This window comes from Lactuca virosa, chromosome 2 (assembly GCF_052849685.1).
Source record: "Lactuca virosa cultivar CGN04683 chromosome 2, Lactuca_virosa_CGN04683_v6, whole genome shotgun sequence".
Lineage (NCBI taxonomy): Eukaryota > Viridiplantae > Streptophyta > Magnoliopsida > Asterales > Asteraceae > Lactuca > Lactuca virosa.
Window position 1 is genome coordinate 202,759,896 of NC_136427.1, and position 12,300 is coordinate 202,772,195.

Below are 12,300 nucleotides of genomic sequence, written 5' to 3' on the forward strand. Positions count from 1 at the left end.
CATGAAACTTCCACCAACCCTGTAGCACTAGTGTATGTTAACCATACATAACACTAGACCCTATAGACTTTCGAATACCTGATCCTACCCTAAGCCCTTCATCAAACAAGAACAGGAAATAAGGCCAAACCATACATTCTCAGGCTATAAGATCTTAAAAATGTACGGTCGTGATGCATACACTAAGCAACTACAGTAATGATGTCAATTTCATAAAAAGAAAACCCTAGGCTATCAGGCATCATATAATCAGGAGATTCTATCATGCAATTCCTGAAGATCCTTAGCCTAGTACTAGCATGTTGTTCTAACATATCACAATATCAATAACTGTATGGTATTTTGGGGTCTACTTACTGGCTCCGGCTGATCGTACACCCTACATCCTCCTTTGATATTTTGAAAACCTTTTTGAAAATCATTTTGAAAACCTTTTTGAAAATCATCTCGAAAACCTTTCTGAAAATCATTTTGAAAACCTTTTCCTTAGTTTGAGACTGGATTCACAGAAGTGTTCATCCAATTCACTCAAAACAAGGCTCTGATACCAACTTGTAACACCCATAAAAAAATCAAGCCAATTTAAAACTTTTTCAAACATCCAAAATCCATTAGTTATTACAAAGTGTTTTCAAAATAGTTTAATATCAGAGTATCCCAGAAACCATAAGTCCAAAACACAAGGATGTATACGCTCACGCCTTCGCCTTGCCAAGTCATCTGAAGCACCTGAAACAATAAACTGAAACCGTAAGCACAAAGCTTAGTGAGTTACCCCCAGAATACCGATACACATACAGTCCACATAACAATAACAGCAATACATAGCATAACGAAACAATACAGCATGCAACAGTCCACAGCTTTACAGACTGGATTACCCCTGGCCCACAGTGTGAGTCTGGATTGCCTTCCGGGCCCACAGCTCACATCTGGATTGCCTCCGAGCCCACAGTACAAGTCTGGCATACCCTACCCGACCCTCAACTCGTATCTGGAATGCTCCCGAGTCCTCAGTATGAGTCTGGCATGACTTGCCCGACCCTCAGCTCATATCTGGAATACTTTAGGGCTTGTTGGCTACCGCACGGACCAGTACAACCTCAACCCAACCCACATAACATGTCAACATATAATATAACTAATGCACATACAAATAATCATACAGTATCACAGGTAGTCCTACCAGACTAGCATATCAACTGGCATACATCACTAGCTCAAACTCAACATATCAATAACTACTAGGATATTAAATCTAATGGGTCGGCCTTGGTGCCTTAGACCCCTTAGTATAGTGAGGATAACTCATCTGGCACCGCTGAAGTCCCGCAGATAAAACTCCAGCTGCTGGTTGAAAGGACCCTGGACTGTCAACATCAACAATACCCAATTAATAATTAGGTTCCAAGCCCAAGGTCCAACTCACACTACAAAATTGGGCCTTACTCTTCACATGGGCCTTGTCCCTTAGGCCCAACCATCTCTCCTGGTCCAAACACTTGGCATACTAACGTCCCAATCTCTCATGATCATAAAGGCCCAGGTCAAGGCCCAAGTGAAATTAGGATTTCCACATGAAATGACGATTAGGGTTAAGTGTTTCTTACGTAACCCATTAAGGACTTAATCCATTAAGTCCAATATTGCCTTAGGTTAATTTGCCAATGATTATTATTTAATAATTTAAGTTTATTAAATAATTCCACATGAAATGACGATTAGGGTTAAGTGTTTCTTACTTAACCCATTAAGGACTTAATCAATTAAGTCCAATATTGCCTTAGGTTAACTTGCCAATGATTATTATTTAATAATTTAAGTTTATTAAATATTTCATGTGTGTGTCCCGATCAATTCCCAAAAATTAGAGTTTTATGCCATTAGGGTTTTCCAAACCCTAATTAGGGTTTTCCAACCCGATACTAGCCCATTAGTCAATTGATTAGGCTTTTAGGTCACTTTGGGCCTCATTGGTCCCATTAGGGTTTCACTGGGCCCACTAGGTTTTCATCAGGCCCATTCTGTCCAAGCATCCCAAACGGATCATCACGCAAACTAAGCACACCGCCACCCAACACGGCAGCGGGTGGCGGCAAGAGGCGGCAGCCACCACCTTACGGTGGTTGTTTAGAGTTTTCTTACTATTCCGATCGATTACAATGTTACAACACGATATCCAAACACACACAAACACATACTAAGCTATACATACATAAATAACATAAACACACACACAGCCACCCTTGTGGTGGCCGGTGGTGGTCGGTGGTGTTAGCCACCACCTCACGGTGGTGGTGGTGGCCCTCTTGCGATTTCCAACCAATCAACACTCACATAACGCATCTCCGTTTTGCAAACAGCAGCAACGATAAGTCATCACGCAGACTCCTCTAATCATCCACTGCCCCATCGTCCAAGGCAGCCTTCGGCTTCGTTGACAGCAACATCGGCGACGGTAGATATGCGGTGGTTTTTTTCCGGCGTCATCAGCTATGGAGGTGGCGGTAGTAACACTCGTCTTCAACAGAAATGATGCCACGACGGTTGGAGGTGAGAATCCGGCAGCACCCATAGGTCACCGGTTGTCTTCGTTGGTCGGAAACACGCGAGGAACAGAGTGGTGGTGCGGCGCCGGAGATCGAAGGAGTATAAGGTGGTGGCGGTTGGAGGTCAAGGGTAGAGAGGGAGGTGACGGCTGGGGTTGCATTAGGGTTAGGGTATAGAAGCAATGAAACGGTTATATACCGGCTCCATTCAAACTATGATCCATATTGGCAAAACCGGTCCCTCCTTCTCTTTTTCCTTTCATATTAATTCCCAAAATTATCATTTAGCCCGTGACTCCATAAAATCCTTTCAACTTTGATCCAATATTTACCAAATAACCCCATCTTTCATAATTCCTTACAATTCAGGTACAATACTTCCTAAACACACCCTAACTTCTGAAATCCTTTTCAAAATAAATTCTAAAATTACACTTTAACCCCCGGACTACCATCCCGATAATTTATTATTCGATTTTGGGCTATAATAATCTAAAATAATAATAAAAATTACTTCTCGGGGTTCCGAGTTTATTATTTGATTATTCTATTTTAAACGGGATGTTACATGTGGTTTTGTAGGGTTAGAAAAACTAATTTCCCTTGTTTAAAGGAAATTAAATGATTTAATTATGTACCATAATTAAGCATTGCAAAGATTACTATTTTACCCTATCTAGGTTTTTGAAATGATTGGCTCACAATGATTCCTATATCCACACAATAAATAGTTAGAATACATGAACCTACATCTCTCTCTCTCCCCTCTCTCTCTCTCTCTCTCTCTCTCTCTATATATATATATATATATATATATATATATATATATATATATATATATATATATATATATATATATATATATATATACACACACACACACACACATACACACATATAGCTCAAATAAAAATAGTAAATAGTGTGAGAACGTAAAAACACTATTTTTATGTTATTATTCTGCAATGATTTTATATCTACAGTTTTATATCATTATTCATAAATGAATAAATGAATAATACAGATTAAAACTAAAACTAAAATTTACTACAAAAATACGCATACATAAATTTATAATAAAATAATAACATTCTAATGAATATATGAATAATCAAATGTTAATATTTATATCAGAATAATCCAACAATACACATATACAACATTTATTACTGAATAACAAAATAAACATAGTGTTTTTATGTTCTCATATTACTTACTATTTTTATTTGAACTTACTTATATATATATATATATATATATATATATATATATATATATATATATATATATATATATATATATATATATATATATATATATATATATATATATGTTCAGATTCATTTGAGACCATGCTAATTTTGTAATACCGTTAAACCAAATCTAAAAATAATTTTAAAATGCAAAATAAAAGAAAAAATCCAGAAATTCTTTTTTTAATTATTATTTTCGTCACTTTAATTACCTAAAAAATAAAAAAAAAAATTACCGTTTTTTTTAAATACGTAAAATATTCTAATAGAATATTACACTGTAAATATTAACTATAAAATTTACCTTTTTTTTTAATATGTAAAAAAATGTATTTTATTTATTTATTTTTGGTATTTTTTTATTTTTTTTGGAAATTAAAAATTCCGAAAATAATATTTGAAAAACAAATTTCGAAAATTTTCAATTATTTTGCATTTTAAAATGTTTTTTTTTTATCTACCAAATGAGTGGCTAAGATTTCGTCTCACGGTCTCACAAAATTAGGTCGTCTTACATGAACCTAACTATATATATATATATATATATATATATATATATATATATATATATATATATATATATATAAGTTCAGTTGAGACCATGTTAATTTTGTAAGACCGTGAGAGCCAATTTAAAAATAATTTTAAAATGCAAAATAAAAGGAAAAATCTGGAAATTATTTTTTTTAATTATTATTTTCGTCATTTTATTACCTAAAAAAATAAAAATAATAAAAAAAATATTGTTTTTTTTATTTTGAAAAATACGTGAAATATTATTAATAGAATATTACACTACAAATATTTCAATGTGATTTTTAAAATGTTTGAATATTCTACTAGATTTGTCAGATATGTAAAATATTCTAATATTCTACTAGAATATTTCACAGATTTATTTTATTTCTTTTATTTTATTTTTTGATAAAAAAATGACGAAAATAATATTTTATAAAAAATTTCGTAAATTTTCAATTATTTTGAATTTTAAAAATGTTTTTTTATCTACAAAATGAGAGAGAGAGAGAGAGAGAGAGAGAGAGAGAGAGAGAGAGAGAGAGAGAGAGAGAGAGAGAGAGAGAGAGAGAGAGAGAGAGAGAGAGAGAGAGAGAGAGACCTCATTACCTTTATCTGCATTCCATCATTGTGCAGCCCATAAAAATTCCAAAGTGTGCAACTTCGTTCTTCTCTCTTTCTCTCTTGACATCACATTAATTCTCTTAATTTGTCCTTGGAGAGATTGAGACTCCAACTTATTAGATACACAATGTTATTGTATACGGTGGTTTTACTGTCGACATTGGGAGGTCTTCTGCTTCTAGGTGGGAGGGGAGTGGCTGAGGGTGCGACCGTCAAAGTGGCCAACATTTCTAAGGTAGAAAATGCTACTTATTTTCGTATATATTATGGAAATACTTTCAAAGTCATCAAGAACGGGTTGGATGGCGAGAGTTATCTTCTTATCCAGGTATCTAATTCTATCTGTGCTGCCTTTCGTCTAACTGTTAAATGAATCTTTCTGGCATAATATAGAAAAGCATTTACGACATAATCATCAAATAAAAAACATTTTTAGCGTTGTTAGATGTTTACGGCATATGTTTTATAGACTATTGTTGATATATTTCCTTCATAAAATGATGGGTATTTGTATTATTTCAAATGATTTCATTATTTGTTTATGGTAAAACCGTAAAAGAGATGTGAGAAGTTTACCCCACCACTTAATCTGTCGGCTTTTTCTTCACGGGTTCTAAAACTTCAAATCACCTCTAAAAGATGATAGAAGTCACGGGTCGCCGCAACATAAATTATTCAATTAGTTGTATATTACCGATCATGTGTTGAAATGTTTTTCTGGGAAAGCGGCTAAATTGTTACCAATGCTCTTTGGGTAATTCATTGAGCAACCCATACAATTGATTCATAATATAGATTATCAATAACAAAATAGATTTTAATATTTGTTTATAAAATCTTATTTTCTTTTGTTGGGATACAAAACAATTCACCACACACTTCAAATATTTTACACTAGCTTGGTCTTTCAAATCAAATTAATTCCCAAAGAGGCTACTTCCAACCAAAAAATCAAATCAAATTAATTTTGGCCTAATATGTATAAAACTAAAATATAGAGGTTACTTCCAACAAAAAAATCAGGGGGGCAGAGCCCCCCTCGCCCTAATAAATGTTACGCCCTTACCTAATTCATTGGAATCGGGAGGTTTTTGTCACGGTTCCGTCACTAACTATTTATAAATTAATGAACATTTTTTATTATAGTCTATTAGATGTTAGGTGTTGAATCTTATTGAACTATTTTAATGAATTTTGTTTATATATTTAAAAGTTTATATTTTACTTTTTACATATGCCTTTAATTAAAATATTAAAGGACCGCTCGTGCAGGTCTCTACATGTAATACAATAATATTGATGTACTTTAATTTTCACAAAACTTATGTTTTTTCTCTTTGCAAGTTTCCATCTTGAATCTCCATCTTTGTTTAATCATTTACACCCAGTTCAACAATTAAAAACCCATGTTAAATTAAAAATAAAAATAGTAAATCAAAATTTCAGGTTAAAATGTATAACCTTTAATTTCAGATGTTACCAAATGATTGAAAATTTTAATGTTATGATAAACATATTTTAATCAATATACATTAAAATATCGGTGCAGAATAATTCAAAGATGGCAACAAAGACAAAATATTGCACATCAAGAATCAAATCATTTGTCATCCCATTATCAAACTATTCCGTGGATGCCAATTATTTTCCAGGTACTATATTGAACTCATCATATTTTGTTTTTACAGATAATTATTGTTAATAACATCATTTAAGTTATTGTTTTGTGATACATGTTTTCATTAATGCTACTTTCTTTTAAATTTATGCAGTTTCTTTCTTCGAGGTGAGATTATGCATTTGTGTGTAAGTCAAATCGTTCTCTTTTTATAAATACTCTTATAATATTTTCAGAATTTTGCATCTTTGAATTATGATTAGCCTCTTGAAATTTAAATTTAAATATTAATGGATATTAAATATCATCATTATAGCATAGCAAAAAAATAACAGTTTTTTTTTTAAAACCGTAAACTAATCTAGTCCTAATATACATCTAATTCCAGTTTACATAGTTCAACAATTTGTGTAAATGTTACATGTACGATTGTTGTTAGAGATTTAATGATCATGCCATGGTTTTCAAATTAACAAGTGTTAATTTGATGGGAAATTAGTTTGTCGAGCTAGATTGAGCTTGTATCTTAACTATCGGATTGCCAAAAACATGAACAGCTTTTAGGACTCCTGTCAAACATGAAGGGTATCACATCAGAAAGGGTAGCTTCTGCATGTGTACTTAAACTTTACAATGGAGGACAAATTCAGATGCTTAACAAGAGTGAGCCACAACAATTTTCTCAATATACAGCACACTTCATTGCTGATAATAATGTCAATCAGCAAACGCAATCATGCAATTATGTTACCTTTCTACCCATGGGCGAACAAGCTCCTCTCCAAGTACCTTTTTTTTCTCTTTCTAAATCTCTCTATAGATTTATGTCTCTATATTATCATTAATATGAACTTTTTTATTGTTAGAGGGCGGAGTGGATCAAGTACCTTGGAGTTTTTGTAAACATGGAAGTGAGAGCAAATCAAATTTATGATGCTGTAAGTGTAAAAAGGTTACCATATTTGATTTTGTTTAAGTTGTTACGTCTGATGATTTTTTATGTGTTCGTTATGCAGGTGAAAAACAATTACATGTGCTTGGTTCAATCCGCAGCTAATAAAACCAAAAAATTCAAACCAATAGTTGCATGGATGGAGTTTTTTGATGTATGTATGCCTAGAACTAGTAATTTTTTTTTATCATCGTTATACCTACTCACAAGACATGTGGGTCCCACATAAGTTGTAACGCCTGTGTTGGTAGGTCGATGATGCTAAAAAAAATATGTTTAATTTTCTCTAATGCAGGGTGTTTGGTCTTTCACCGTAGAAGAATACAAGCTAAAGGTACATAGACTAGAATCTTTGTATATTGTTAATTTCATTACAAATCAACTATTCTAGTTAATAAAATACCTAAAGAACATTAAATAATGTTAAAATAAGCGATTTTTCGATGACTCCAAATGGTTGTTTTTTGGAAGAATACTAGTTAAAATTGCTTGCGTTGAGTGTTCATTTTGCACACTAACAATTATAACCATTGGACGTGGTGTTTCCATTTTTGTTTTTGATTCATCCAAATAAATATGATTTTGACTCTTTTACCCTTTGTTTTAATTGAAGAGAAAATCATAAAAACGTTATAAAGATCAATTCACTTTTATTTTAAGTGGATGAATCAACAACACTATCACCTCCTATAACCAAACCATTAGTTACAATGAAACTACATTGGTCAAAATTGAAATAAGATAGTCCAAATTAATCTAATATAACATTTGTACTTCTGCAACAGTATATAGAAGATGCGGGTGGAGAGAACATCGATGAGTCCATCAACAAAGTAACTTACAACATCTCCATTGGTGATGATTTGGAACAACTTCAAGCTATCTTATGTGTAGGTTACATTCAATATTATTCAAAACTATCCAACAATTTATACTCGACTTCTTACTTCTAGAAATCTAGACCATAGATGTAGTGATCGATGGAACATTAACTCCTGACCCACTGAGTTACAACGCCTCCACATTTCTTCAAAACCTCAATGTAGAAGACCAATCTTGTTTCTCATTTCTTTCTTCTCAAAGCTTGTGGAGATACGATAAACGCATTTCAACTGACATGGCTCTTGGTATGTTCTATTAAATTCTTCATATTTGTCGACGATTCAAAATTCTAGGTGTTTTAAACATGTTAGAAGATCTTCCTACAACTAATGTTAGTTGCAAAGTATTATCCAATCTTTTGTTCTCATTTTAATCCACAAATCGAGTAAATTGAAAAAACCCTTAGAAAATCCTTGAATTAAATAGGATTGATATTTTCTTCATTTTATTGTAAAGATTGGTTCGATGGAGCAGTGTCTCAGCCTCAGCTAGTCCTTGCGGACCTAGTAGAAGTTTTCTTTCCATCAGGGAATTATACAACTACTTACTTTCGAAACCTTGTAAAGGTAATTAAAAAAATTTCATGGCCACTAACACTGATGCATTTGGACTAATATTATGTATTTCTACCTCCAAAAATTCAGGAAGAACCGGCTATAAGCATTGGTCCTGAAAATTGTGATCGAGATAGCTCAATCGCCATGGAGCCAACCATTGTTATATGCCCATAAATTATGATTTTTGGTTTAATCATTTTTTGGATCTGTTGATTTTTAAGTAGTGTCATTTTTACTTCTTACGTCTTCGTTGTGTAACATTTTGTGGGGACTCAAAATTTTAATACTTAGTTTCAACTCAAAATAGACAAAAGACTATGATGAATTTCCTTGTCATTTATTGGATTCATAGTGTGTGTAATACTTATTCTTATTTATACTGGGGTAACTTGATATGAATGTTGTTCTTAAGATGGTATCAAGCTAACAATAAGTTAAAGTGATTTATTCTTATACATAATTTAAGTGATGATTCATTTTTATATATAATGAAAGTAATTTTTTTTTCTTATACATAATTGTTGAGATTTAAATTTATGTCATTATCTTTTGATTATTTCTTGTTAAACAAGATTATCGTTATCTTAGTATAGTTGGCTTCCTTATCTGATAAGGATTCCTTAATTATAAAAGGATCCCATTATAATCGTATACTGTTTTCTAAGGAATAAAATTTAGATTTGATCTTAGTTTTATTAAGGTATCAGAGCATTACCTGGGAATACAATCCTAGTGCTTGATAACAATGGCTGTCGGAGACAAGTCGGAGTCCTCCACAGGAGGAGACAAGTCGGTTCTTGACATATCTTCGCCTCACTTCCTCACAAATTCTGATCACCCGGGACAAAATTTTGTAGGAGAAAACCTCCTACGGGATGGGAATTATAGTGATTGGGAAAACGAGATGACTAATGCTCTTTTTGCCAAGAACAAGATAGGGTTCGTTGATGGAACTCTACTCATGCCACAGGAAGATTCTGCAGACTTAACCAACTGGAGGATATGCAATGCGATGGTGCGAGGATGGCTAGTGAGCTCCATGGAGAAAGACATAAAGAGCGGTATGAAATACGTTGTAACAGTTCGTGACATCTGGTTAGATCTGAAGGAGAGGTTTGGAAAAGAAAATGCTCCACGAGCATATGAACTTCAACGTGCAGCCACTAGCATAAAACAAATCAACTTGAGCGTATCCTCCTATTACATGAAGTTAAGAGGTGTGTGGGACGAAATTCAATCTATCAGCCAAATCCCGTCTTGTTCATGTACCGGGTGCAAGTGTGAAATTAATAAGAAAATCACCAAACTTCGTGATAAGGAACGTTTATATGACTTCCTTATGGGATTGAATGAAGAATTCAATGCAGTAAGAACTCAAATCCTCAGTAGTAGCCCACTTCCCACTTTAAATACCGCATATCACCTTGTCAGCCAAGACGAACAACAACGACAAATCGGTAATGCACGTAATACTAATTCAGAATCTTCGGCATTTCAAGCAGCAGGAAAATACAATCCTCGTCAAAAAACTGGTTCACAGTTGAAGACAAATGGTGCACACATTGCCAAAAATCAGGACATGTGATAGATGACTGTTTTGAGATAATTGGCTATCCAGAATGGTGGAACACAAAAACCACAAACTTAAAAAACCAAACAGGAAAACAAGGGACACAAGCTAATGTTGTTTTTGTTGCAGAAGATTTTGGTCACCAAACGATCACAAAGGAAGAGTATGCCAACCTTATGAAATGCTAAAGGCTGCCAAAACAGTTGATGATCATCCCAAAGCTAACATGAGTTGTAAGATTAATTCCAAGGCCTACATGACTGGTAAGAATGAAAACCAAACTTCTTGGATTATCGATTCAGGGGCTAGTGATCATATTACCTCTCATAAAGATTGGTTAAAAGTTGTCAAAACCAATCGACATAACTCTTCGGTCACCATTCCTAATGGTGCATCTATACCAGTTAAACATGTTGGAAACATTTGTAAACTAACAAGTGAAAGACATATAACGGCTAGGGTTTCACATTATTATCAAAGACAAGTACAAATATAATGAAAGGGAAAGACATAATATATAGACAAGCTAATTAGGGTTTCCTAGCGAAAAGGCCCAATCATAAAACCCAATACAAAATAAAGCCCAAAATCTTATTAGGCTAACATCCCGCTTCAAACTCACAATGCAACAGCAATAAGCATTGAGAGTTTGTCAGACAGAAAATGGAATCGAGGAGAAGTCAACGGCTTCGTAAGAATATCAGCAATCTGCAAAGAGGAAGGAACATAAGGAAGGGAGATAGTGCCCTTCTGGAGATGATGACGTGTGAAATGACAGTCAATCTCAATGTGCTTTGTGCGCTCATGAAACACTGAATTCTTGGCAATCATTATCGCACTCTCGTTATCACAATACAAAGGGGTAGGCTGAGAGATGTGAACGCCCATATCTGCAAGAAGCCATCTCAACCAAACAATCTCACAAGTGGCGATAGCCATGGCTCGATACTCAGATTCTGTAGAAGATCGAGAAACAACATCTTGTTTCTTGCTTTTCCATGATATCAATGAATCTCCAAGAAAAACACAATACCCAGTAGTGGACTTACGATCATAAATATCACTATCCCAATTTTCATCACTATAGGCACGCAACTCAAGAGAGGATGAAGAAGGAAACATAAGAGTGTGAAACTGAGTACCACATAAATATCTCAAAATACGAAGAACAGCTCCCCAATGAACAGTAGTAGGAACAGTGACAAACTGGCTAACCACATGAACTGCATTAGCAATATCCGGTCTAGTGACAGTCAGGTAAACCAAACTCCCGACAATGGTACGATAAAGGCTTGGATCTGATAATGGAACACCATCAGTTGGAGAGTACTTTGCATTACTCTCTATAGGCGTATCAACTGTTCGATTATCTATGAGTCGTGCACGTTCAAACAAATCTGAAATATACTTCGTTTGAGATAAAAGATAATCCTTTGGAGATTGAGCAACTTCAATCCCCAAGAAATAACGAAGCAATCCCAAGTCTTTCATAGCAAAACGTTGAGCCAAATCACGCTTTAAAGACTCTATACCATCATGATCATCACTAGTAATAATCATGTCATCGACATATAAGGAAAGAATAATCCGACCTGCATTCGTACATCGAATAAATAGAGCCGAATCATGGTTACTTGGTTGAAAACCAAGAGAAGTAATCACCGTAGAAAATTTCTCAAACCAAGCACGAGGGGCTTGTTTGAGGCCATATAGAGCCTTCCGAAGTCGACAAACTTCACCTGATCGGTGAGCAATACCAGGGGGAGGAGACATGTATAC

General features: G+C 34.1%; 1 protein-coding gene across 2 annotated transcripts; it reads left to right on the plus strand.

Annotated features, from left to right (window-relative positions):
• The first annotated feature begins 4,946 nt into the window (after positions 1 to 4,946).
• Positions 4,947 to 9,300, plus strand: LOC145160031 (plant/protein). 2 transcript variants are annotated; one of them, XM_079079091.1, is made up of 11 exons: positions 4,947 to 5,270; positions 6,492 to 6,594; positions 6,715 to 6,728; positions 7,118 to 7,345; positions 7,427 to 7,498; positions 7,577 to 7,666; positions 7,808 to 7,846; positions 8,298 to 8,402; positions 8,474 to 8,639; positions 8,851 to 8,960; positions 9,039 to 9,300. In XM_079079091.1, the coding sequence occupies exons 1-11, from the start codon at positions 5,070 to 5,072 to the stop codon at positions 9,123 to 9,125; spliced, it is 1,215 nt and encodes a 404-aa protein (XP_078935217.1). In that variant the 5' UTR covers positions 4,947 to 5,069; the 3' UTR covers positions 9,126 to 9,300. The 2 variants fall into 2 exon arrangements, with proteins under 2 accessions (XP_078935217.1, XP_078935218.1); XM_079079092.1 differs by lacking the exon at positions 6,715 to 6,728 and having other exon boundaries at positions 5,073 to 5,270.
• The last annotated feature ends 3,000 nt before the right edge of the window (positions 9,301 to 12,300 follow it).

What these genes read in the sequence shown, in the direction of transcription:
- LOC145160031 (XM_079079091.1), top strand. Translation starts at nt 5,070, where the DNA reads ATGTTATTGTATACGGTGGTTTTACTGTCGACATTGGGAGGTCTTCTG. An exon ending in TAGAAGAATACAAGCTAAAG is followed by an intron (nt 7,847 to 8,297) that starts GTACATAGACTA and finishes CTTCTGCAACAG; the next exon opens with TATATAGAAGATGCGGGTGG. An exon ending in ACTTTCGAAACCTTGTAAAG is followed by an intron (nt 8,961 to 9,038) that starts GTAATTAAAAAA and finishes CCAAAAATTCAG; the next exon opens with GAAGAACCGGCTATAAGCAT.